At 34.0% G+C, this 27,686-nt stretch overlaps 4 protein-coding genes and 1 pseudogene across 4 annotated transcripts; 3 read left to right on the top strand and 2 right to left on the bottom strand.

The window, feature by feature from the left end:
- Positions 1-3,308: 3,308 nt before the first annotated feature.
- LOC133299042 (protein NETWORKED 1A-like) lies at positions 3,309-11,339 on the top strand. Its single transcript, XM_061498444.1, has 7 exons — positions 3,309-3,465; positions 4,065-4,137; positions 4,232-4,485; positions 5,852-6,241; positions 6,311-9,237; positions 9,322-9,954; positions 10,121-11,339. The coding sequence occupies exons 3-7, from the start codon at positions 4,383-4,385 to the stop codon at positions 11,120-11,122; spliced, it is 5,055 nt and encodes a 1,684-aa protein (XP_061354428.1). The 5' UTR covers positions 3,309-3,465; positions 4,065-4,137; positions 4,232-4,382; the 3' UTR covers positions 11,123-11,339.
- Positions 11,340-12,338: 999 nt separating this feature from the next.
- On the top strand, positions 12,339-13,164 carry LOC133299043 (uncharacterized). Its single transcript, XM_061498445.1, has one exon. The coding sequence runs from the start codon at positions 12,382-12,384 to the stop codon at positions 12,973-12,975; it is 594 nt and encodes a 197-aa protein (XP_061354429.1). The 5' UTR covers positions 12,339-12,381; the 3' UTR covers positions 12,976-13,164.
- A 383-nt stretch (positions 13,165-13,547) lies between these two features.
- Positions 13,548-16,126, bottom strand: LOC133299060 (small ribosomal subunit protein eS1y-like; annotated as a pseudogene).
- Positions 16,127-19,067: 2,941 nt separating this feature from the next.
- Positions 19,068-21,491, bottom strand: LOC133299033 (small ribosomal subunit protein eS1-like). The gene is made up of 6 exons (XM_061498427.1): positions 21,340-21,491; positions 21,149-21,254; positions 20,451-20,588; positions 20,187-20,372; positions 19,582-19,782; positions 19,068-19,360 (listed from the first exon to the last, which is right to left on the bottom strand). Exons 1-6 carry the CDS (start codon positions 21,396-21,398, stop codon positions 19,265-19,267), a joined length of 786 nt encoding a protein of 261 aa, XP_061354411.1. The 5' UTR covers positions 21,399-21,491; the 3' UTR covers positions 19,068-19,264.
- Positions 21,492-25,432: 3,941 nt separating this feature from the next.
- Positions 25,433-26,512, top strand: LOC133299215 (uncharacterized). Its single transcript, XM_061498652.1, has one exon. It carries the CDS (start codon positions 25,433-25,435, stop codon positions 26,510-26,512), a length of 1,080 nt encoding a protein of 359 aa, XP_061354636.1.
- Positions 26,513-27,686: the final 1,174 nt, after the last annotated feature.

The following is a 27,686-nucleotide window of genomic DNA, read 5'->3' as shown; positions in this document are numbered from 1 at the left end:
TTATTAAAAGGAAAAATAATTTTCTACCGCGGTATTTATCTCAATTTTCCTTAAAAACAAATTTCTTTCAAATGTTTATAACAACACGAGTAAAACAGTCAGGTTCTAAAATGTAATTCAGTTTTGATAATTTAACACCACTGATTTTTATCCTTTTTTTTAATCTTGATTATTCCATTTGTAACTTTTAAAATTATAAATATTTTGTCGTTGAAAAACTCATATTTTCATTATTTTTTAAATATATATGCTCATGTTTAGTGTGTGCCTATTTTCTAGTTGTTTTTATACAAAAATGTAAATAACTAATAGTTAATAAAAGTAGTGCTGAATAGGAGATCGAGAAACCGAAAGTAATGTTGAAAAACGAAAAATATTGACCCATTAAAACTTGTTAAATTTGAATCTATAATTTACCTGGAAAATGTAATATTTACCAATCGACCAAGTTTACCACTTCTTACCATTTTTTTATTTATAAATATTAGATAATGGTCAAGAAAGCATGCCGGAAAGAGGAAGTTGAAAGAAAGATAGAGCAGAGGAAGTGAATCAAGAGATAAAGAAAATTTATATCAAATAATAACCGTTGATTTGATTTTATTCGAGAGTTAAGAGAGATAATATGAGATGATAAATTTAATTGATTGTAAGTTTAACATCTCTCATTTTACACACCGAATTGTTTGGAGTAAACTATTATAAACTAATACTTTATTTATTTATTAACATACTTAAATCTAGTTTGATCGTAGAAATGTATTTCATAAACATGAAAATTCACTTAAAAAAAAAGGAGGTTACAGTTACAAGTATTAGAGGTGACAAAGCGGGAATGCAGTAGAATTCGTAGCATGCTGAACCGAAATTGGAAGGTTAGACTATCTCACGTTCACAAAGAAGAGAATACAGTAGCAGATGTCTTAGCGTCGTTGGCTTCTCACGTAGATTGGGATTTACATATCCTTAGGAGTGTTCCACCTCCCTGCATGGAGGTTGTTAGGAAGGACATCCAAGGGGTTACCTCTCCTTAGATGATCCGTGTAGTTCATTAGGCTTCGGCCTTTGCTTCTCGTTGTTTTATTTTCCTTTTATCCAAAAAAAAGAGAGGTGACAAAGCGGACAGCTCATCCTCCTAAAAAATGAGTCATCCCATCCCGTTCTGCTTTTAAGAGTACGCTGAAAAACTCAGTTTACTATTTCTGATTTGACGGGTGGGGCGAGTTGGCCCACCGATTCAAACCTGTTTTACATTAAAAAAAAAACCAAAAAACTCGACTCAACGAGTTGGATCATCCCGCCAGGGCAAGCCCGTTTTACTGGCCCTACTTACAACTTTTTTTTCTTATAATAATTTTTATGTTTATAGGATCAAAATCAAATCACCGGTTATAAAATAATATTACATTAAAATTCTTAATTTAATTTTAATCGAACAACCATAAAAACAATTATAAAAAATTATAAAATAAAAGATATTATAAATATAACTTCTCCCTAAAAATAATAATCTTAACACATATATAAGTAAGGGATACCTATTTTTTTTTTTTACTGTATTTTATTTTTGTGGTTTTTTCCTCTACCAAATCTCAGTAATCAGTAAGGGCAAGTTTGGCATCACCACTGCCCAAGTGACCCGTCACCATAAATATTTCCTTTTGTTTGCTACTGTGAATCATTAATTATATGGTGGGACAACTTCGCTTTCTAACCAAATACCTTGACTTTCATCATGCATGATAATATTACTAGTCAAGTAAAGAATCTTAAACTAATAATACGCAAGCAGAAACGTATTTTATATCTTGAAGTCAGAGAATTATTTGTGATGTATATTTTGAAGACAAGTATTAAATGATTTACATTTTGTTTAATGCATTGTACTTTACAAAAGACAAACTGTTCCACCACCACGGCCTTTGGCTTTAGCATCCCACTTTATTCCAATTATTGTCATTCTATTTGCAAGGTGGAAAGGAATATATATAAAAATTTCCAAAAAAAAGAGAGGAATATATATAAAAAAACATGGAACTTCATAATTAAATTATAAACTTGACATTTGATACCTCCTTTCCTCCAATACCTCCACATATTGTCGGTTTTGTATAAGCATCTGTCAAAAAGGAAAATTAGATGAACCTGAAAGCAACCTATGATTGCTTCTAAATTGAACACGAGAAAAACAAAGATTGTATTTGTTGCTATAAATTTAATAATATCTTTAAGATGCTTTAAACAGTAGTTATAAATTAATATTTGTTTTATACTTTCAACCACTCTGTCTTTTAATATATATCTTTCCAGTTAAGGACACTCAATCAATGATTGAAAATAAGTATTTATTTTTGGAACAAATATAATTAATTTAAATTTAACAATATTATATTTGCATATCATTAGAAAATTTATTAAAAAAAGTAACTATCTTTTCGAAGCCTAAGATAATGAGCTTTACAATCAATGTGAAGAAAATTATATAACTATAATTTAGCTTTTGAAATTTGTGCTTTTCTTTTAAATAAAAATCATTTGATGCCAGAGGTTGAAGAAGAAGAAGCGAGAAACACGAGTGAGAAAAGAAATTGCCAAATATGGGTACTACTTCCCTTTCCTTCCCTAAAGAAGTAATAACTCTCCACATTTTCAAACTAACTATGAATGAATTATGTAATGAAAGAACGCAAAAACCTGACGAATACGATTGTTGTAATATTAATATCCACAAATTAATCAAGGTGATTAAACATAATCATGATTTTGGACCCCGTTAATGTTGTTGGAATGAGGGACTCTGGTTACTATGCATTTACACGCATCCCTTCCTTGGAGGATACTGTAACGTTATTAATATAATAATGTCTTTTTTTTTTTTAAGTACATATATCATAAGGATTTTATTAATATCATGTTAAAGCAGATAAGTTATCTCATGTCATATAGATAAATTTGTGAGTTTCATCACTTGAAAAAAATAAAAAAATAAAAAATAATACAGTTATTTAAAATTGTGTAGGAAATTTTTTTATCTTATATAATATCGAAAATAGTTTTTCCATATCATAATGTCTCTTAAACAAAAGAATTATCAAAACCAGAACAACTCATTCTTTTCCTTGTTCAGTCTGCGTCTGTTGTCCTTTTTATAGTTGGTGAGTCATACAGTGTCAGAGCCGACACCCCAGAATTTATTGCCAATGTCCCACCTCAAAAACAGTGACAAAACATTGCCACTTTGTGTCTTTGAGACACAGAAAATGGGGTAAAATTTCAATTTTTTGCAGCTGCTGATGAGGATCCCATTGTCGGATTCCATGATTCCGGGGTGTGTGGATCCAAACTTGTTCAAAGCACGATGCTTTTTGTGGTTTTCTCGATACCCATTTGCTTAGTTTGATAGTACTGGGCTCCGTTAAGTTGTAGTTGATCATTGTTAACTTGAATATCAAGGTCATTCACTTGGTAAGTACTTGATCTCATGTAGTTATTTCAAGGTTCGGCTTTTGCTGAGGTCATCAATCGTTTTGCTCATGATCACTGCCTTTTGTTCCTTTTGATGTCTGTCTCTTTGCTTTTCCGTGCCTGCAGTCTTTTTGTATACTTTTCTCTTCTTCTGTAACCCTTCATGATCAATAATCATTTTGCATCGGATCCTACCAACATTCATTGGCATATTTCGTCTGCTCTAATAATTTTGTTGGTCATTTTCTGCGTTATCGTTATTATTATTTTTTCTTCTGCTCACCTTCAGGATCTATTGTTTGATCATAGAAATCGTTGTTGCTTGAGGGCAATTTTCTCCATTAAGTTAATACCATCCATACAAAATGTAAGCAACAAAGAATATGTATTTTCTGGCTGTGCTTGGACTTTGGAACCTTGTTTTGCATTTTGAGGTCTGTATCTGATGTAAATTCATCATGATGGAGGATGGTCGCTTCGCTTCTATTTCGTATTTGATGTTTCATGTTATTCTCTGGTCCTGTAGTTTAAAGACCTTTTTTTTGGTACAAAAAGACGTAACTTTTTTTTTAACTCTCTTGTTCCTTTATGTCTGGCAGTGTCATATTGTCTGAACAGCTGAAACAAAGAAGTTCCTACACTGATAAACTGGAGCTGTGTCCAATTTGGCAGGTAATACAACATGTGTTGAAAAGAGTCTATAACTTTTTATACATTAAGCCTTGAGTTGGACTTTTCATGATGGTATACATTTATTTGATGATAGGTACAAGAAATGGCAAAACAGACCTGAAAAGTCTCGAATTAGAACAACACTAGTAGTGGGAATCTAGTCTTATTATAGTCTTTCCTGGATCCAACAATATCAGGCCCTAGCCAAATCAATACCAGCTGCGCTGTTGTTCTTCTCTGGAGTTATGGCAACCTTGTCACATTCTGAGTCCAGGCTCTCATATTCTTGGTGGTGGGATAGCCGCATTAGCCCAATCAATTCAAAATGGCTTCAGGAAAACCTTGCAGGTGTGTCCTTTTACTCTATATGTACATGTCTACTATTGTTAAATTTGCTGCCATAACAACGATGCTACAATAGCAGAATCAGCGCAGTATTTCATGTCAATGTCTGCTTGGATGTCAGGGACTAGTGTAAATATTTTAGAAGCTTAAGCTACTCCAGTGTTGTAACAGTTTTCATGGTAAATCATATAAATGACTGACTTCCAGTTAATCTGTTGGCTTCAAAATGAGTTATTATCTTGGCTTACAGTTCACCTGTGAATGCCCCAGGGTTCTGAAGCTTGCTGTTAGTCTTTTCACCACAACCAGATTATTCGTGGTGTCTGCTTTCTAGGTGTTACTTATTTGGTGGGTTTTGAAAGATTAAATGTATGCAACCTCATAGTTTGACATATGCAGCCCCGTATTGCCAAATCTAATAATTTTTTACTAGATTGTCTTTCTGTCTCGCAAGCTTAGCATGACCAAATTTCATTACAGCATCTTTCCTGGATCCTTTCCAATCTATCCTCGGTTCATTGTATCTTTTCTAGTGCCGAAATCAAATTTCCTCTGCCATTTTCAAAATGTCTATTTGAGATCATCAATCTTCTAACATGAAGTGTGAGCCATCAACTAATTGGTAGGAATAATATATTTACATTGAATGTTGTTACTTGGATGCCAACATAATCATGAATTTGAAATTCACTACGTTGAATTAATGATGGAGATTGAGACTCAAGCTTAGAATTGACAAGGATCCATTTATGAATATGGTTCTTAACTTTATTGAAAGTTGTTTTTAAAAATATAAAGGAAGTGCAAGTCCCGATCGGATATGAGATTAAATGTGCTTATAAATCTTACTTTTGTGAAATTGAAATGATAATACTGAGTTGAAGCATGTGAATATGAATATATGCTTAATGCTTATCATGAAAGACTATGTAATACTAAGTGTGTCTGCAATTTCGTTGTTTGAGTGTTTACATGTTCGCTATATAAAAAGACAAAAGTATGGAAATGGCATTTGAAAAGATTTCCTTTTGATGGGGTGCCTATGGTGCCAATTCTAAACACAATCACTCAAAAGACCAATTATGGTTGAACCACTTCTACCTTTATAAGTTCTTAGACTCACCGTTCGTGTGTAGCATTAAATTGGCATTCGAAGATACACAAAATCTGTTTTCTGCAGTTGACATCTAAGAAAATATATGTAAAAGCTGTTGCCAAAGATCTTATAAATGATAAATCCAGTTGTTATAACCTGTGAAAGATGCTATCATATATAAGTGCGAGTAATTAGGGAAACTATGGCTGATTTGTTTCCATCTTCTGTTCTTTAGTCCAATAAATTTTAACTGATGTTATTTTGTTCATACAGACATAGATGCCAAAGTCAAAGCAATGATCAAGCTCATTGAAGAGGATGCAGATTCATTTGCAAGGAGGGCAGAAATGTACTATAAGAAGCGCCCAGAACTCATGAAATTAGTAGAGGAGTTCTACCGAGCATACCGTGCATTGGCAGAGAGGTATGATCATGCAATGGTGGAGCTACGCAGGGCCCATAAAACCATGGCAGAAGTATTTCCCAACCAAGCACATTACACGGTGACTGACGATTCACTCTGTGGTTCTTCAGGCCCTGATGCTGAATCACACACAATCTATGCATCCTTGGAGCCAGATGACCTACTGAAAGAGGCATTTGGAATTTCATCAATATGCAATATGTCAAAAAAGAATGAAAGCAGTTCAGAAGAACCACACGGTGGCCGAAGCAGAAAGAGTCTAAATCAGAATGTGTTAGCTCAGAACTATCCCGAGTCTGAGCATTCAGGGAGAGCAGAAAGTGAAGTTCAAATCTTAAGGAAAGCCCTGGCCAAAATGCAATCTGACAAGGATGCTATCTTTCTTCAGTATCAGAAGAGTTTGGAGAAGTTATCCGAAATGGAAAGAGATCTTAACAAGGCACAAAAAGATGCTGGAGGCCTTGATGAACGAGCAAGTAAAGCTGAAATTGAAAGTAAAATATTGAAGGAAGCCCTGGCAGAGCTAAAAGTTGAGAAAGATGCTGGTCTAGTTCGGTATAATCAATGTCTAGAAAGTATAGCTAGACTGGAGACCATGTTATCTCTGGCCCAGCTGGATATGAAGGGACTTGATGAGAGAGCTGTTAAGGCAGAAACTGAAGCCAAAAATATCAAGCAAGAACTTATCAGATTGGAAGCTGAGAAGGATGCTGGTCTTCTTCAATATAAGAAGTGTCTTGAAAAGATTTCGGTTTTGGAGGCTAAGATAACCCTTGCTGAGGAGAATTCAAGGATATTACATGAGCAAATTGAAAGAGCAGAAATGGAAGTTAAAGCACTGAGGAAAAATCTTGCTGAAGTGAATGAAGAAAAAGAATCTATAGCTGTCCATTACCATCAGTGCTTGGAGAAAATATCTAAAATGGAGAATGAACTTTTGCATGCCCAAGAAAATTCAGTGCAACTAAAAAGACAAATTGAGGAAGGGCTGGACAAACTTAAGAGTGCTGAAAAACATTGTGATACGTTGCAGAAATCAAATCATTCTCTTCGGTTAGAGGCTGAAAATCTAGTGCAGAAGATAGCTATGAAAGATCAAGCACTCTTAGAAAAGCATACTGAGATAGAGAGGCTACAGACTCTGATGCATGAAGAGCATTCTCATTTTCTTCAAATTGAATCCATTCTACAGATTCTGCAAAAGTTGTACTCTCAATCACAACAGGAGCAAAGAAGTCTTGCTTTGGAGCTTAAATGCGGGCTTCGGCTGTTGAAGGATTTAGAGCTTTCCAAACAAGATTTTAAGCAAGAAATGCAAGATATTGTGGAAGAAAACAGGACTCCGAATGAATTTAACTTCTCTTCAGCTAGGTCATTGAAAAAACAGCAAATGGAAATCTCTAAATTGAAGGAGCTCAAAGACAAACTTGAACGAGAATTTGTTGTAAACGCCCAAGAAAGTGATGCCCTCCAGCAGGAAGCTCATCAAATTAAGGATGATATCCAGCACTTAAATAATAGATATCAGGCTATGCTACAACAACTACAGACTTTAGGTTTGAATCCTAAATTTTTGGCAGCATCTATGAAAGATTTACAAAATGAGAACTCAAAGCTGAAGGAGGTCTGCAAAATGGAACGCAATGAGAAAGAAACTCTTCGGGAAAAGTCAAAGGACATGGATGAACTTTTGATAGAAAATGCCTTCATGGAATTCTCCTTGTCAAGATTGAATGTTGAGATAGATGAATTAAGAGCAACAGTGAAGAAATTTCAAGATTCCTGCCAAGTTCTCCGAGAAGAAAAATCCATCCTTGTTGATGAGAAGTCAATTCTACTTTCACAGTTACAAATTATCACTGAAAGTATGCAGAAACTAATGGAGAAGAATACTTTGCTGGAGAAGTCCCTCTATGATGCGAAGGTTGATCTTGAATGTTTGAAGGATAAATCAAGTAGTTTGGAAGAACACTGTAAGTTGCTAAATGATGAGAAGTACAATCTTGTAAATGAAAGAAGAATCCTTGTGTCTCAGTTGGAGAGTGTTGAGGCGAAACTAAGTAACCTGGAAGGGAGATTTGCAAAATTAGAAGAAAAAAATGGTGAAGTGGAGAAGGACAAAGAAAGCACAAATAATCAAGTAGAAGAACTCCGTGCTTCAATTTTGGTGCATAAAGAAGAGCATGCTAATCATAAACACTCGAGTGAAGCCCGACTGGCCAATTTGGAGAATCTTGTTCATGTACTACAGGAAGAACGGTGGTTGGGGAAGATAGAATTTGAAGAAGAACTTGACAAAGCTGTAAATGCTCAAGTCGAGTTGTTCATATTGCATAGTTGTATAGAAGATTTGGAGCTGAAGAACTTGGCCTTGTTAATTGAATGTGAAAAGCTTGTTGAGGCATCAAAACTTTCTGATAAAGTTATCTCTGAGTTGGAGAGTGAAAATCTAATGCAACTGATAGAAGAAGAGTTTTTGTTACATGAAATTGGAAAGTTTAAAATGGGTATTCATCAAGTGTGTGGGGCTCTTCAGATTGATCTAGATGGTGGGCATGACAAAAGAATCAAGCAAGACGAAATACCAATATCCCATATGTTGGACAACATTGAGGGCTTGAAAAGTTCTCTTGTGAAAAGCCAAGAGGAGAAGCAGCAGCTGATTGTAGAGAATTCTGTCCTCCTAACTTCACTTTGGCAACACCAATCTGAGGGAGAAAGGATGGAGTCAGAGAAAAAGATCATGCAGCAAGAGTACGAGAAAATGAGAGAGCTGAATGTATTGTTGCAGAAAGATAAAGTTGAACTTCTGGAGAAGAACAGGCAACTGAGTGCAGAAGTGGCCATTGGAGAAGAAAAAGAGAATACATCAAAGTCCAAATTGGTGGCTCTGCATGGCGAGTTGTTAGATTTGCGGAGAACAAACCAAGTGTTTCAGGAAGAAAATAGTAAGGTTCTTGAGGAGAAAAATTCATTGCTGAGGAGTGTTTTGGACCTCAAAGATGCAATGTCCGCTGCTGAAGATGAGAACAGTGTAATCCTCCATGAGGTACTAGCTCTAAGAAACCTTAGTTTGGTTTATGAGAGCTTTCTCACTGTGGGAGTCATTGAACAAAAAGTCCTTTCTGAACATCTCAGTCGTTCAAATAGTGACCTCAACCAGGAACTTGGTTTGTTAAGGAAGAAATTTAAGGTGAAAGAAGCAGAGAATGTTTATCTGAAAGACACAATTGAAGCGATGGACAACGAGCTGCAGGAAGCCAAAAATGCAAATTGCCATTTGAGTCATCAGTTTGAAAACTCAGAGAATCTTCTCAAGAAGAAAGAAGCGGAGCTGCTAGACACAGAGAAAAGGCTAAAGGCTGCAGAGACTTCAACTGTAGAGTTCGGCAGATGTATTGAGGAATTGAAGATGGAACAAGAAGAATCAAGGCTTATCAAAGAAAATCTAGACAGGCAGGTTCTTGAACTATCCGAAAACTGCATGAATCATAAAAAGGAAATGGAAAACCTACATGAAGCGAAGAGAAGTTTTCAGTCTGAGATGAGATTATTACTTCATGAAGTTGAACAACACAGGGCTAGGGAAGAAACACTGAGTTTAGAGTTCCTGGATAAAAAAAATGAATGCGAACTCTGGGAGGCTGAAGCTGCTGCATTCTATTTTGATCTTCAGATTTCATCCATTAGTGAAGCACTATTGACAAGTAAGGTTACTGAGCTTACTGGAGTTTGCAAGAGACTTGATTATGAAAGTGCTGCAAAATGCTTGGTGATTGAACAGATGACAGAAAGAATCAATTTATTGGAAAGTGAAATTGGAGGGCTGAACGGGCACTTATCTGCATTTATTCCGGCCATTATCTCTTTGAAAGAGGAGTTTGCATCTCTAGAGCACACTTCCCTTCTTTGGACCAATAAAACTTCTGTTGTAGACAACGGAGAAAAGAAGGTAGCATTGTATTTTAACTCAATGTTGTGTACTTCTGGTTTTCTCTTCCTTTTCTCTTGTCAAAACAGCTTATTCAGTTCGCGTGTATTTTTATTTTTTATTTTTTTTTGGGATACATTCACGTATATTTTCTACTCATGCATGTCTATCATGAATGTTTGTGCAGGATGTAGTGATTGAGAAATGTCTACAAGAAAATAGATATCAGGGTTTAAGAGAAAATGAAAGTAAGTTGATACCAGATGGGGTTTCAGATTTACTGAGCATGCAGACAAGGATTAGAGCAGTTGAAAAGGTACTGATGGAAGAAATTGAAAGACCTCTCAAGGAGGAAAGCCTGACTTCTAATGTTGAAATAGGAACTCTGACAAAAGTTACTGAAGATTCAAATTTGGAAGTTGCCACATATCTAGAAATTGACAATAGAAAATTGGTGATGGAAATTAAGGACGACAGTACACGTGACCTCAATGCATGGAGAACAAAATCTGAAAACAGGTTATTGATGAAAGATATTCCACTGGATCATATGCCTGAGATTAGTGAAGCAAATAATCAAGGTTCTGCTCCAACAGAGGATGCTATTACATGTCATCACTCAGACAATTCAAAAAAATGTTCAGAATTAGAGGTGGAGAAGGAATTGGGGGTTGACAAGCTTGAGTTGTGGAAAACTGTAAAAGAGACAACTGAAGATGGCAAGAGGAAGATGTTGGAGAGACTTGCCTCAGATGCTCAGAAATTGGCCATTCTTAAAATGACTCTGCAAGGTTTGAAAAAGAAACCAGAAACAAAGAAGAAAAGCAAGAAGAGAAATGATATTGAATATGAAACAGTGAAGATACATATAGAAGAAGTTGAGGAAGCTGTCATGCAACAAGTAGATATTAATGATCAACTGAAAAAGGGTATTGAAGAAAGCACCTTATCTTCAATGGAGTTGGAAAAGGGTTCTGAACTGATAGGAAGGTTGCAGTTCGAGGTGCAGAACATCCAATATGTTTTGTTCAAATTGGTCAATGAGAAGAACAACAAAAGAAAAAACAGATTATCTCGTCCAACTGGTGTGTTGTTGAGGGACTTCATTCGCATTGGGAAGAAAAATAACCAAAGGCGCAGTAAAGTTTGTCTTTGTGGATCTTCAAGGCCTTCAACTAATGAGGACTAAGTCACAAATTTAGAGACAGTATGTTGTAAGTACTTACTTCATTTGGGATGTTTCTACAACTAGCGTATCAATTCTTAGTTTAGCTACTAAAGTTGGAGCTTTATCACCAGCAATAAGAGATTATCAGTTTGACTTGTTTGATCATAGGCACAGCAACTTCTTTGACATCTCTCTGTATGTTTTAGCTTCCAAAAGAATTGTATTGTATGACATGAAGAATGGCACTATACCAGTTAATAAAACTCTCCCTGCAATTAGTTTGCACTCTGTGTTGTCCTTCATTTTGGAACGTGTACTGGAAAATTTATTTCCTGTTGTTTTTCAGTTTTACTGACTTATGTTGTGTGTTAATAAAAGAGTCCACTAATCACTTAAATTAGTGCTCCGAAATCCAAATATATATGGGAGATCAAGTTTGTACTCAATTTTTTTTTTTATATTGAATAAACATTAATTTTATTTTAACATTAATTATTATTTTATATTATAAAAAATAAATTTACGTCAAAAAAAATTTAAAAATCAACTCACTCGCATATCTTTAGGGGATAACCTTTAGTCTAAAAGTATCTCCATGTTTTTTTAGCTGAAAGAAATAAAAATAACTCTTTAAACCAAGAATTTATCAGGGGAAAAAAATAATCATGATCACTCTAGAAATACATGAGTTAAAAAATATTTTATTATAAATAATAATTTTTTCATATATTTAGCTAAATACAATAACAATTATATATTACAAAAGTTTAAGTAATAAATATTAGATAAAATAAAATTTATTAACTGATTATGATAAATGAGTTAAATAAGAATAATTATAAATTTTCTATTAGAATAATAATATTTATTGAAATGAATTAAATTAAATTAAATTATCATTAAGAATAAGGAAATGATCCGTTTATAAATTTTTTTGATAAATTTTTACAAATTACATTATCTTTTCTCGGAAGAATATAGTGAAATTAGTGTTCTCCCGAAAAAAGATAGTGTAGTTTGTAAGAGTTTATAAAAAAAAAAATATTGTAAAATAAGGACAAACTTTTAACACGACAGCTAGATAAAAAAAAAAATAATTTGCCTCTGGAGATGAGTGGCTATTTTTGAATCCCATCAATTCAAAGTCAAACATGGCAAACAGCAGCCCCTTCCAATCCCTGAAGTTCCATGCAAGTTCCTTTATATGGCTAGTTTTTTCTTTTTCCATGACTTAATAAATAGGCCAAAACTTACAACCTCATCAACACTGTCACTTACATATGCATCCAAATCAATTAGCAACTGTGATGGAGGGTACTGCTATTTCTTCCAAAGAAGAGAGCGTTGATCTTGATCTGACCCAAATCTCTCTTCGACCCTTAAATCTTTCTGACCTTGATGATCTCATGGTGTGGAGCACCGATGAAAAGGTCGCCAAGTTTTGCTCTTGGGAACCTTACACCAGCAAAGAAGATGGCATTAACTTCATTGAAAATATAGCAAGCAAGTTTCTATGGTGCAGGGCAATATGCCTTAACGATCGTGCTATTGGGTGTGCTTCTCTGTCCTCATATTCAGCCCATGATATATCCAGGAACAAATCCGCAGAACTTGGCTATGTTCTGGGTTCCAAATACTGGGGTAAAGGTATTGCCACGCAGGTTGTGAAACAAGTGGTTAAGGCTGCATTCAGTGAGTTGCCATACTTGGAGAGGCTTGAAGCTCTTGTTGATGTGGAAAATGTTGGCTCTCAGAGAGTGCTCGACAAGGCTGGTTTCCAAAGGGAAGGAGTTCTCAGGAAGTATCTGTTCATAAAGGGAAAAAGCAGAGATATGGTCATGTTCAGTGTTCTTTTAACCGATCCCCATGTTTGATTTGTTTGTTTCGAGGATGTTTCTCAATTATCATTATGTTTCATTTGGAATTAATGTTTGAATTGAATTTGACTATGATGACTATTATACCAACAAAAATATATATATTCAAGATTGGTCTGGTGCCGAAGAATTTGGATAATTGGTCAAGTTATTATATCCCCATCATAAATTTTATTATATATAGTAAAATATAATTATTCTCCAAAATTCTCCTTTCTCTATTCGTCTCTCCTCCTAATTCTCTCCCTCACTCCCTTAATCATCTCTTTCTCTCCAACTACCATTGTACCAACATCGTCAGAGCAATCAGCATGAATGAACTTACAAGGACCAAAAACAAAGACCTCAAGGATATATAATAAGCAAAAGATTGCACAAATTCTTGTTTTCTTAAGAATAAAAGCATGCGACGGGCGAACAATACAAGAAAATTTCGGGTCTTCATGACTTGATGATTCTTGAATTGGACCAATACTTAAAATTTGACAAACCAAAAATCCAAGTTTAGATTGCAAGCAAAATTCTGATTCTCAATATCCACAAAACTGATAAATAAAAAGAAACAGTAGCCCTTATAAATAAAAAAAACAAGAATGCATTATGAATTGGATCAAGCTCCAACTTCAGCAGCTCCCTCGGCCATTGTTTCATCCACAGGTCTGTCCGCCTTTGTACCAATATCAGTCAACTGATCAGCATCAAAACTCTGCTTGCAAAAATAAAATATTTCCACTTAAGAAATTCCTTGGATAGTAATTCCATTATAAAGGATTCGTTATGGTCAACAAAAATCATGAACACATTGAAAAATCTTTCATTACTTATGAGAACATAAAAGCATAGGGAAAGAAGATTTTTGAATAAAAAAGACATACCTCCATCAGTTTCCCAAGATCATACTTAGGAGCTTTTAGGATCTTAACTTTACGAATGAACACATTTTGTAGCGGGTAGATGCTACTGGTCGCCTTTTCAATTTCATTCCCAATCATCTCAGGGAAGAACTTAAGTACCAATTCTTTCAGATCACAGGATGTTGCCTGATTAGTCATAATCTCTCTCATTTTCCTACGGATCTGAAAATACAGTGTATTAATATTATTCGACATGCATTACTCACTTCCCACTCCTCATAACCACAAAAAGAAGAAAATAAAAGAAAAAACAACATGAGAACAGAGAAAACATAACCAAAGGCAAAAACCATGTTGCCATTGTCATGTTCCGAAGGCATATCCAAGAACTTGGAGGAAATTTCGGGGCAAAGCAAAGAGAATACAACACCAAAAGTAAACAAATAACAAGTAATGATATCACTTAGCTCACACCCTTTAAATTTCTGATATTATATCTTCGGTAGTTCAATAAATGAGAAAAGCAATTACAAACATGATCCAGTTAACATAATGAATATTTAAAAGTTTACTTGCATATTAAAAAATAGATTGAAAAAAACCAATTTTTGCATGTCAACAGTTAACAATGATGCAGTGAACATACCTGTCTAATCTGGCTTGATTGGGCATAACAGGTCCTCTTCACCTGGTTACTACGCCTCTTAGTAAATCCAATGCAAAACATCCGCAGCGTATAACCATCTGTGGTTTTGACATCCACATTAGTTTCGATCAATGTTTGCCATTTCCTCACCAATGATCTCAACTTGTCCGTCGTGAAGTCCATTCCCTATAAATTATAATTCTCATTAGATTATGATCACGCAAGACAAGATTGCAAACAATTGAAGCTCGGCCACCATCATACCCAGAAATTGGTCAGGACATTTCTGCCCTGGACATCTTCAGCTCTCAACCGAATTTTCTTAAAAGAATGATCTTCATCCCCTTGAAGATCAGCCAATGAGACCTAAAACACTCGGTGTTTTAATCCTTCAGAAGCAATCTGTTATTTAAAATAGCCATCATGTCATCGTCTATTTAAGCAAGCACAAGTCTCAGCGATTTAAATTGCTTGTACCCCAAATTATTTGTAGTAATAAACGAAAAACATACACTCTGAACCATACCCAACACAATAATGAAGCCAGTAAAATAAGTAGATCACAGAACATAAGCAAATTATAAGGCAAATATATACTAATAGCAATGGTCATCTAAGCTTTTAATATTTAGCTACATGACAAAAATAAAAGTATAAAAAAAAAGGACAAAAATAAAAGTATAAAAAAATAATATCAAATTGCGAACATCCAAATACATCCTTCAATTCTTCAAAACAAAAAAAGTTATTCCATGAAATGTAGCCAACAAAGAGAAATTAAGTCTATACACAGAACGCTATCAGACATTTATGCTAATAGATGTAAATCAAACTCCAAAATCATTCAACCATTTAACTTTAAACCATATCCAATCTATATGTAAAAAAAAAATCATGACCCAGAATATAAAAGAAGACATGTTTTTAAATTTCATGAGGTTCTGGATTGAGAGAAAAATTTACCTTGGTGCCCTGAGTACGAGTGACGAGGGTCTTGCCCACGTTCTTGACTCGGAAGACAGAAGGGGCTTTGATGTCAAACCACAGCTTCTTGGCAAAGGGATCGGCGCTGTAGATTGATATAAGAAGAACGCCGAGTCAAATAAGAGAATGCAAAAATCAAAACTTTGGAAGTGAAGAGAATGGAAACTAACGCCTTCTTCTTGCCACCCTTCGAGATCTTCTTGTTCTTGCCAACAGCCATGCCTCTTCTTCTTCTTCTTCAAAACCTGCTGACGACTGCAGAAAGAGCAAAACTTCTCATATTGAACCGTAAGATATATAGTGAACATATTTTTTATACCGTGAACATATTGAACCGTAAGATATATGAACATATAAAAAAATAATTAAAAAATATACAATATAGTATGTTTTGCCTATGAATCATATCATATTATCACATTTCTTAGGATATTAATTACTATGTTTGAAGGGTTTTAAAAGACTAAAGGTATGTAGCTTCATAGTTTGACATACTCAACCCCGTATTGCCTAATCTAATAATTTTGTAAATTTTGCTTCAGTAGATTGTCTTCTTATCTCGCAAGCTTAGCATGTCCAAATTTCATTATAGCATCCTTTGGCTGATCCTATCCAATCTATCCTTGGTTCATAATATACTTTTTAGTGCCGAAATCAAATTTTCTCAGCCATTTTCATAATGTCTGTTTGTGTAGGGGTGACAGATTTGTGCCTCGACCTGTGTATGTGACACAATTTTTATGTTCAGGTCGACCAGTATTACTGTTCGTGTTGTGTTTGAGTTGACAAAATATAACATAAAAAAAATTGAGTCTGAGTCGTGGGTCAACCTGTAAACCCAAAAATGACCCACGATTTCAAAATTGCATATTTAAAATGAAAAGTAACCCTATAGGCCTATACCATCCAGATTTCACACTTCCTTACAGTTCGATTAGGGCTCTTTCTTTTTAGTTTCAACTTTCGTGCCACTCTTCTCTGTTTTGTAACTTCTGCTATTTTGATATAAGATTCAGAGTATATTTAGGAGTTTGTCATCCTTTAGTTTCTCTTCCACAAGATTTGCAGGTTTGGGTTTTTCTTTTTCTTTTTTTTCACCATGTTTTTACTTCAAGATCTCTCACACACAATTCGATAATGTTTCTGGGTAGTGACAATTTCTCATTGGAAAAGCTCAAGCTGGTTACTTTGTAACTTTACAACCTTTTATTCAGGTAAAATTTCCTCTCTTCAAACATAATGTTCATGTTTTAGTTTTTAAATGTCGTTCTTTTCAATTTTTTGGAATACAGTAGTTGTTCTGTCACTAGATGTCGTTCTTTTCAATTTTTTCAATTTCCTCTCTATCTTTTGGTATTTGGTATGTTATCCATTATTAGTTGTTCTTAACATTTTTTTGTAAAAACTTTTGAGGTTCTTTCTTTCTTTTTCTTTCTTTTTTTAGATTATCCCCCTTTAATTTTATAGGTTCTTTATAGACTAATCTGAAGTTCAGGGCGGCGAGTCTAGAATTAAGGTTTTAAAACTTTTCAAAAGATGATATTGGAAAAGATCGAATATATGTTTTCACTCCACATGCTCGGTCCCTATGCGCCAAATGAGCTATCATGATAGTGAAAAGATCGAACACACTGAGATTCTTTCCGCTGTTTTGGCATCTCCGTTAATCAAATTTGTCCCTCATAGAAAGATAGCTTTGGAGAAATTGACCGAAGATACCATGGAAGAGATGTCTGCTCAAATTTCAAGAAATGATTCTGCTTATAAAATTAATTTTTCAATTGTTCAATAATTCTAATTACTGACTTTATTATTTTAGTTTTGGATAGTTTATGATGGTTTGTATTGAATTATATGTGAATATTATTATTGTTATGGAGATGTTGGGTAAATATGGAGTTTTATATCTTAATTGTTGAAAGAAAATTATAGTATACAATTTAATCATGTCGCGTCAACTCACATATTAAACAGAGTCGTATATGTGTCAATTACACATATTTAAGTTGGTGGCTCATTCGTATTATGTCAACCCTTAAAACAAAAGCGTCATATTTGTGCCGAAGATTTGGATATGAAAATGAATTCATGTTGTGTTGGTGTTAAGTATTCATGTCCAGTGAATCCAAATCATCATCCCTATATTTGAGATCATCACTCTTCTAATATTGTGAGCCATCAACTACCTGGTTGGAATAAAATTTCGTTTGTTGTTGCTTGCATGCCAACATTATCATGAAATTGAAATCCATTATGTTAAATTAATGATGGAAATTGAGACTCAAGCTTAGAATTAATGAGTATTCATTTATGAATATTGTTCTTAACTTTTTATAATTGTTTTTAGGGATAGGATATTGTGACACCTAAGTTATGTTACACCCATGTGACACCCAGTCAATCTCACCGTTAGATCGCTTATGTTGATCCAACGGTTATATTTATTTCCATCTTTGTATGGTCATGATTTCCCAAATTTAATATTTTATATTTATTTCTACCTTTGTGTGGTTATGATTTCCCACATTTAATGTTTTCACTTTAAATTTGGGAAATCATGACCATACAAAGATAGAAATAAATATAATTGTTGGATCAACATAAACGATCTAACGGTGAGATTGACTGGGTGTCACATAACTTGGGTGTCACAATATCCTATCCTTTTTTTTAAACAAAAAAAATAGTGGAAGTCCATACCAATAAATCAGATACAAGATTAAATGTGCTTGTAAAATTCCGGTTTGTGAAATTAAAATAAAAATACCGAATCAAAGCATGCCAACATGAATACATGCTTATCATGAAATACTTTATTAAGTGCCTGCAATTTCTGTGATTTGCTCAATTAAGAGGATGCAGATTCATTCGCAAGTAGGACAGAACGGACCATACGATGCGCCATGAACTCATGAAATTAGTTGAGCAGTTCTACCAAGCATACGGTGCATTGGCAGAGGTGCGATCATGCATTGGCGGAGCAACGCCGGGCCATCAAACCAAGATGAACTTGGAATAAGAACATGTCAACTAGATAAAAATAAATTAACATGACAACTAGTTCTGAAGCCTATTATTTCCAAGTCAACCATGGCAGACAGTAGCCTTCCTATCCTTTATTCCCCTTTCTTGCTTGAATACTCCTGCAAGCTAGCATCGAGTGCAAGAATTAAGATTACAGGGAGGTTACTGGTAGAATTTGTTCAACTCGAAAATCACGAAAGTAACACAACTCTCGAGAACAGTGACGATTTTGCTACGCTTAGCAAAAAAAATTATCAAACTGCCACACCATCAGTAAATTATACCAAAATGTCACGCGGTATATTTCGCTACACTATGTAGCTAAATATGTTTGCAAGTAATTCGCTACACAATGTAGCGAAATATGCCATGTTAGGCTGCACAGTCAGCAAAAATTCGCTACACAGTGTAACGAAATATACCGCGTGACATTTTGACAAAATTTACTGTTGGCGTAGCAGTCTCGTAAATTTTTTCGCCAAGTGTGACAAAATGGTCACTCTTCCCAACTCTCCGCCTCAGGAATATATATAATATCCAAATGATTGCACCAATTCTTGTCTTCCTACCACATAAAAAAATGCAACAGGCCAACAAGACAAGAATATGTCGGGTCTTCACGACGTTCTTCTTGGATTGTGCTAATACTTTAAAATAGACAAAGCAAAAATCCAATTTTAGATTCCAAGCAAAATTCTGTTTCTCAATGTCAACAAAACTGATAAATAAAAAACAACGGTAATACAAAATAACAAACAAAGATGCATAATGAATTGGATCAAGCTCCAACAACTTCAGTGGCTGCCTCGGCCATTGTTTCATCCGCCGGTCTGTCCACCTTTGTACCAATATCTTCAGCAATGTCACCATGGACCTAAAAGGATCAAACACAAAAGCATCATAACCAGTCTACTGATCAGCATCAAAACTCGAAGTATTCCTTCCAACTAAGAAATTCTTTGAAAAATCATTCCATTCCAAAGAATTCATTAATTAACAATGGTAATCAAAAATCATGAACACACTAAAAAAACTTTCAGAACTTAAGTGAACAAAACGACAAACAGAAGGTAAATTTTGAATAAAAAAACATACCTCCATTAGTTTGCCAAGATCAAACTTAGGAGCTTTGAGGATCTTAACTTTTCGAATGAACACATTTTGTAACGGGTAAATTGAACTTGTGGCCTTTTCGATCTCTTTCCCAATCGACTCAGGGAAGAACTTACGAACCAACTCTTTCAGATCACAGGATGTTGCCTGGTTGGTCATTATCTCCCTCATTTTCCTACGGATCTGAAAACATAAAGGTGTAATTTACAATATTAGTTATGCAATAATCCCCTCCCCCTCCTCACACACACATACACACAAAAAAATAGAGTAAAAGATAAAACAATAAAAGAACAGGGAAAACCTAAAAAAAAAAGGCAAAAATCATTTTTAAATTGCCACGTTAAGATGCAAATCCAAGAAATTGGTGGATATTTTGGGGCGAAGCAATGAGAAAAAAAAAAAACCAAAAGCCAACATATAAAATTAATGACGTCACTAAGTTCACACCCTTCAAATTTCTTTTATTATATCTTCGGTACTTCAATAAACGAGAAATACAATTACAAACATGATCCAGTTAACATAAAGAATATTAAAATATATGCTTGCATATTAAAAATAGATTGAAAACAAACCAAATTTACCTGTCTAATCTGGCTTGATTGGGCATAACAGGTCCTCTTAACCTGGTTACTACGCCTCTTGGTAAATCCAATGCAAAACATCCGCAATGTATAACCATCTGTGGTTTTGACATCTACATGAGCTTCAATTAAAGTTTGCCACTTCCGCACCAATGATCTCAACTTGTCCGTAGTGAAGTCCATTCCCTATAAATTATAATTCTCATTAGATTATGATAATGCAAGACAAGATTGCAAACAAGTGAAGCTCAGCCACCATCATACCCAGAAATTGGTCAGGACATTTTTGCCCTGGACATCTTCAGCTCTCAACCGAATTTTCTTAAAGGAATGATCTTCATCCCCTTGAAGATCAGCCAATGAGACCTCAAACACTCGGTGTTTTAATCCTTCAGAAGCAATCTGTTATTAAAACAGCCATCATGTCATCGTCTATTTAAGCAAGCACAAGTCTCAGTGACTTAAATTGCATTCACACCAAATCATGTATAGTAATAAACGAAAAACAAGCATTCTGAACTATACTCAACAAAATAATGAAGTCAATAAAATAAGTAGACCACAGAACATAAACAAATTATAAGGCAATGGTCATCTAAGAATTTATTATTAAGCTACAATGCAAAAAGAAAAGTGTAAAAAAAAAAGGACAAAAAGGAGTATAAAAAAATAATATCAAATTGCGAACATCCAAATACATTCTTCCATTCTTCAAAAAAAAAAAAAAAAAGTACTCCATGAAATGCAACCAACCAAGAGAAATTAAGTCTACACACAGAACGCTATCAGACATTTATGCTAATAGAAGTAGATCCAACTCAAATCATCATTCAACAATTTACCCAGATCTCAAAATTTTAAACCATAACCAATCTATATGTAAAAAAAAATTCACGACCCACAATATAAAAGAAAACCTGTTTTCAAATTTTATGAGGTTCTGGATTGAGAGAAAAAATTACCTTAGTTCCCTGAGTACGTGTGACGAGGGTCTTGCCCACGTTCTTGACTTGGAAGAGAGAAGGTGCTTTTATCTCATACCAGTCCTTTTTGGAAAAAGGATCGGCACTGTAGATTGATATAAGAAGAATGCAGAGTCAAATAAGAGAATGCAAAAATTGAAACTTTGGAAGGGAAGAGAATGAGAACTAACGCCTTCTTCTTGCCACCCTTCTTGCCCTTCGAGATCCTCTTGTTCTTGCCGACCGCCATGTCTCTTCTTCAACCTGCTGAAGACGGCCGCAAGTGCAAAACGAAACCCTAATTTCCTCTGTTTGTGTTACTGTCAGTACCTTCTCTATTATATTCCCTAAACCCTCGGGCTCGGGCTCGGGCTTTGGGCTTAGTTTTCAATCATGAATAATGTGTCTTCACTATACAATTATGACATTACCCACACCGGACAGTGTCCCACTCAAAAAATAAATAAATAAAGTAGGGCCATCCATAAAATCTATTAGGGGATTTAGTAGAGCAGAAAGAAATTTTAATCAGATAAATATAATTTGTGGAGAAATGGTACGAAAGTAAATTTACTGATAAAGTTAAAAAAAATTGTTTGATAAGATGAAATATTACTAAAAAAATTAATTAAGTTTTCAACTTAAATTTTTTCTTTACTAGGCAAATAGGAATTACCACGTACAATATCGTCATCAAGCACAGTACGTTGATTGCAATTTTTCACATAAATTATGTTGCCTAGGCAACCAACTTTTCTATCTATTTTTTTTTTTTTATCTTCTACAAACGTGTCATCTTCAAATCACCATCGGATTTGCTTAGCTATTTAAAACAAAGTCTCCTACCAAACAGCTCATAGAGATAAAGTATATCAGGCTCATTTATTTATTTTAAAAGAATGAGTCTCACATATTTTGTCTCTATAACATGAAATATTAGCCTCCTACAGTATGAGATTAATATTTCCCTTAAATATAGTTGATACTTTTTTTAGCACATCTCTTACATATGTTAATTTTTGGAAAAAGTGTATGTCATTTCAAATGACATAGGTTGTGTCATTTCAAAGACACTATTATTGATCTGATAGATCAAGATGTCCAATCATAGATTGATATGTTAATATTATATTTGTTTGCCCTCTCTCAGGTACTTATGAGGGAGATACCCTAGAGATCAACGGATGATTATGCACTATAATATAAACGACATAGCCAAAGGGTGAGGTGTGTGCACATTGACAAGCTAAGAGACAAGGTTGAAGGTATATGTACCTTATTGACTTAACCCCTTATTTATAGATGAGTTACCTAGCAGGAGTGGACTTTCGAGCCTCTTAGGAGTATTGGGAATCTAATTGTTGATGTGTTGCTATTGTAGTGAGATTAGTATAATTAAGGAATATTTCCTTAATTCTTCTTAGTCGTTAGTCATATTTGGGCCTTCTATAATGTGGACATTTGTTATGTCCATAATAGACACAAAGGTGTGAGTCTCACTAAACATAAAATAAAGATATGAACATCATCTCTTTTGTCTATGAAATTACTCAATTTGTGTAATTTAAAATGACACACATTTTTCTCTTAATTTTTTTTTTTTTTAAAAATACTGTTTTACCAAAAAATAATTTTTGTGTCTTCTTTAGTTAATAAAAATTAATATTTTGTTAATGAAATAAAAACAGCAAAAATTTGTTATAAAAACTTGAAAAGAAATATTATATTAATTATGTCAATATTAAATTCTTATCCTTTTTGTAAATATACTCTTAAATTAAAATAGCAATAAAATATTGATTTTATTTAAATTAATTTTCAAATGAAAAGTTTTAAACCTAAAATCATGTTTAGTAAATATATTTTTGAACAAAATCAACTTCAAACACACTTTAAATCGATCAAATATATATTTATCGAACGACTAAATGTTCAACTACGCATGGTGTAACTCCCTCTTTGCTCATTTCATTAATAATTTTATCAAGCTTAAGTGTCACACCAAAATTGAGTTACAATAATTTGAAGCAAAATTGTAATATTTTAATATATATATATATATATATATATATATATAATAAATAAAATATAGAATATCTTAGATATTTTGATAAAATATCTTAGATATTTATAGACGTAATGATTAAGATTCCTCATATATTTATAAAGGTAATGATTAGATTCCTTAAATTTTTATATAAAGTAATGATTACATTTTCTTTTTGAAAACTATATAAACCCCCCTTAGAAACTTAAGGCTAAGAGAGAAAGAGAAAGAGAAGGAAAGAAGACAAGAGAAAGAGAGAGAGAGAGAGAGAGAGAGGAAGGGGAAGAGAAAGAGAAAGAAAGAAGAAAAAGAAAAGGGAAGGTAATATTGGGAGTAAGCAACTCATTCTCTCCTTTATTTTTAAAGTTGATTTTTAGATATTTTATAAAGCTATGTTGATTTTGTTGTTATCTATGTTATGTTTAAAGTTAATATTTTTGAGTTATTTCTTTAAAAGTTGTGAATATGTCGTTACTCTACCAAAATTATTTTATGAATTTTGTCTACTCTTTTACTGTATTTTCTATATTTGGCTTTGTTAATTTGATGAATTTACTTATAGTGGATATGAGAATAATTGTGAATCAAGATTATAAAAATTAAAGAATTTCTTTGGTACCAATTGAATACTAATGGAATATGTAATTTTTTACTGAATGATTCTGATGTGACTGGCTCACAAGGGGATCAGAATGGTTATAGGGTAAAGGACGTCTTATCATGGCTTGAGCTCCGCCGCACAGAACATTTCACATACAGAACCCGTAGAGTTTGGGCGCTCCGGAATTGAGCATTAGTCATTTCAGTTAAAGATTACACGTTCCTATATATGTATCTAGAACCCACAAAGTTTGGGTAGATCCCACAAAGGTTTGGGTATGACTGAATGAAGAACCCACAAAGGTTGGGCTTATATTTATTGTATATGATATTATTTTCTTATTATAAATTTTATTCTGTGAGAATGATATTCTCCACTTAAGCGGCTGGATCGGTTATAGTTCGAAAACCCCAATATTGCTGAGATTTATCTCACGTGTGTTTATTTTTATGCTAACCTTTCCAGAGTAAACATACCAATATATGTAGTTTTGGAGTAGAATAAAGCTCTATGGCTAAAGACTTTGAAGACTATATGGAGTCCAGTGGAGCAAATTAATAGAAAGAAAATGTTTCTTTTCAGTCTAGATTATGATGTATTTCTGATGTAATAGTGAACTTGACTTCTGTATAATTAAAGATTAAGAATATTTTGTCATATGCCTTATTCCATATTTGCTGCGTTAGAATTTCACTTAAGAATTGATGTGATATCTTCTATCCTAGTCAGTTATAAAGTATGTAACATTTTATGGTATCAGAGTAGCGGTTCAGGTAAATAAAAGACCTAAACTATTATAGTTGCTTATTATTTTGTCATAGATCATGCATATTTTGAGTTACTTTAATGAGCCCGATCAACTCACTATCACAAAACAATATATGTAGATCTATGACAAATACAAGGCATATATCTTCTTCAACTTCTGAACCATAAGTTAACCCAGTAACAGATGCATTTACCCAAGTGACAGAAGCTCATAGAGAACAAACTGTGACTAATCAGCAAATTATTCAGGAGCTTAGGGAGGATTGTGCAACCAAAAATCACACCCATAATTCTGAAAGTGAAAGTAGACCTAGAACTGCAAATACTCAGGGAGGACTTAATTCTGATTATAAAGGACTCACTGAATTCCGTAAGCATAAACTTCCACTTTTCGTGGAGATTATAACCTTGAGGCAGCCATGGAATGGGTGAAAGAACTTGAGAAAATATTCCTGGTAATGGACTGTCCTAATACTCATCGTGTAAACTTTGCCACATACTTATTGATTAGAGAAGCAGAGCATTGGTGGACAAATACCAAAATATATTTCCAAAGTCAAGAAACATAGATTACTTACTTGGACAATCTTTAAAGATGCCTTTTTGGAAAAATATTTTCCTCAAAGTGTAAGAAACATAAAAGAAATAGAATTCCTTGAACTGAAACAAGGAAACATGACCATTGGAGAATATGTGACAAAATTTGAAGAACGGTCTAGATATTCTAACTATGTACAAAATCAACCTAATGAGGAATGGTTGACAACTAAATTTGAATCTGGACTAAAACTTGAACTAAAAAGCATGAGGACACCAAATCAGGAATTTTTCATCATTAATAAACAGGTGCAGAGATATTGAAGCAAGTATGAAGGAGCCTGAGGATGCAAGAGAGAAAGACAGAGCCTCAAATCGGAGAAGGAATGATGACAACAACAAAGGAAGGTTTCCACGGGCGCAAAACTCGAGAAATAATTTTACTAGCAATGGAGGGAAGAAGAATGCGGGTCAGATGAATTTCCAGATTCAGGTATGTCCGAAATGCAAGAAAAATCACGCTGGAGAATGCTCGGCAGAAAGAGGTGTGTGCTTTAAGTGTGGGAAGCCTGGACATATGTTGAGGAATTGTCCTCAAAATCAAGGTCAGAATTCATCAAACCAACCTACAACAAGAGGAAGAGTTTTCACCCCAAGTGATCAGGAAGCGGCTCAAGCTTCAAACCTGGTTCAAGGTACGGGCTTAATACAAGATTCTTTTATAACTGTACTTTTTGATTCTGGGGCTACTCATTCTTTTATATCCTTATCTTATGCTCAAAAGTTAAAATTACCAATCTTCATTTTACCTTCTTATCTTGAAATCTTTCTTCCTACTGGAGAAAAGATAATCACATCTCATGTCAGTAGAAATTGTCATTTTCAACTAGAAGGGAAATTGTTTGAGCTAGATTTAGTTTGTTTGCCTATGATTGATATAGATGTGATTCTTGGTATGAATTGGTTGTCTGCTAATTGTGTGGTCATTGATTGTCATAATAAAAGTATAATTTTCACAAAAGAGTCAGAACTTTCCAGTGAATCTTTATTCTTGTCAACTTCCCAACTTAGGAAGAGTTTGTTAGATAGAGCACAAGGATATGTTCTCTTTAATCTTTTAGAAGCAAAGGTTAAATCTGATACAGCCAGTGTCCCTATTGTCTCTGAATACTCGGAGGTTTTTTCTGATGAAATTCAAGGTTTGCCCCCAAACAGAGAAATTGAATTCTCCATTGACCTAATACCTGGAGTAGGGTCAATTTCTATTGCACCCTATAGGATGTCACCTATAAAGCTTGTTGAACTAAAAAAACAATTAGAGGAACTTCTATCAAAGTGTGTCACCTTGAGGAGCACCAGTGCTCTTTGTCAAGAAAAAAGATGGAAGTACGAGGTTGTGTGTGGATTATAGGCAACTAAGCAAAGTCACCATTAAAAATAAATATCCTTTGCCTCGGATAGATGACCTTTTAGATCAGTTGAGAGGAGCCACAGTGTTTTCTAAAATTGATTTAAGGTCAGGATATCACCAGATCAAATTTAAGACTGAAGATATTCCAAAGACAACCTTTAGGACTAGGGACATTATGAGTATCTAGTGATGCCTTTTGGATTGACAAATGCTCTAGCAGTATTTATGGATTATATGAATAGAATTTTTAGACCTTACCTAGATCAATTTGTAGTGGTATTTATAAATGATATTTTAATATATTCTAGAAATAAAGAGGATTATAAGGAACATTTAAGAATAGTTTTACAAAATTTGAAAGATAAGCAATTGTAGGCCAAACTTTCAAAATGTGAATTTTGGATGGAAGAAGTTAAGTTCTTAGGGCATGTTATTTCAAAAGAAGGAGTGAGAGTTGATCATAGTAAAACTGAGGCTGTAATACACTGGGAGAGACCTAAGACTATCACTGAGATCAGGAGTTTCCTAGGATTGGCAGGATATTATAGAAGATTTATTAAGGGATTCCCACAACTAGTGTTACCTTTAACTAGGTTAACTAGAAAAGGAATCCCTTTGTTTGGACACAAGAATATGAAGATTATTTTCAAGATTTGAAGAATAAGTTGACATCTGCACGAATTTTAATAATCCCTGATCCATTAGAAAAATTTGAGATTTATAATGATGCATCTAGGAAGGGATTGTGATGTGTCTTAATGCAAGAAGGAAAAGTTGTAGCTTATTCATCAAGACAATTGAGACCTTATGAGGAAAATTATCCAACTCATGATTTAGAATTGGCTGCAGTAGTTTTTGCCCTTAAGACTTGGAGACATTATTTGTATGGAGTCAAGTTTGAGGTTTTTAGTGATCATAAGAGTCTTAAATATTTATTTGACCAAAAAGAATTGAATATGAGGTGGATGAAATTTTTGAAAGACTATGATTTTGAACTTAAATAACTTCAAGGAAAAGCTAATGTGGTAGCTGATGCTTTAAGCAGAAAATCTCTTCACATGTCACATTTAATGGTCAAAGAAATGGAGTTGTTGGAAAAATTTAGAGATATGAAATTATTTGTGACTGTATTGCCTCGAAGTTTAGGTATTAGTGAAATAAAAATTGATAATGA

The sequence above is a fragment of the Gastrolobium bilobum genome, unplaced genomic scaffold, assembly GCF_033153095.1.
Source record: "Gastrolobium bilobum isolate Gb01-03AN ecotype WA unplaced genomic scaffold, APGP_CSIRO_Gbil_v1 utg500, whole genome shotgun sequence".
NCBI lineage: Eukaryota > Viridiplantae > Streptophyta > Magnoliopsida > Fabales > Fabaceae > Gastrolobium > Gastrolobium bilobum.
Note: the sequence above shows the minus strand (reverse complement) of the source record. Positions and strands in the feature narration are given on the sequence as shown.

Bases quoted from the DNA above. Each gene is read 5' to 3' on its own strand.
- LOC133299042 (XM_061498444.1), top strand. From the start codon at position 4,383: ATGGCAACCTTGTCACATTCTGAGTCCAGGCTCTCATATTCTTGGTGG. The intron at 6,242-6,310 runs GTGGCCGAAGCA...CTGAGCATTCAG, and splicing joins CAGTTCAGAAGAACCACACG to GGAGAGCAGAAAGTGAAGTT. The intron at 9,955-10,120 runs GTAGCATTGTAT...ATGTTTGTGCAG, and splicing joins TAGACAACGGAGAAAAGAAG to GATGTAGTGATTGAGAAATG.
- LOC133299043 (XM_061498445.1), top strand. From the start codon at position 12,382: ATGCATCCAAATCAATTAGCAACTGTGATGGAGGGTACTGCTATTTCT.
- LOC133299033 (XM_061498427.1), bottom strand. From the start codon at position 21,398: ATGGCGGTCGGCAAGAACAAGAGGATCTCGAAGGGCAAGAAGGGTGGC. The intron at 20,589-21,148 runs GTAATTTTTTCT...TTTTAATAACAG, and splicing joins CACGTACTCAGGGAACTAAG to ATTGCTTCTGAAGGATTAAA. The intron at 19,361-19,581 runs GTATGTTTTTTT...TGATCCTTTTAG, and splicing joins ATCTTGGCAAACTAATGGAG to GTCCATGGTGACATTGCTGA.
- LOC133299215 (XM_061498652.1), top strand. From the start codon at position 25,433: ATGAAGGAGCCTGAGGATGCAAGAGAGAAAGACAGAGCCTCAAATCGG.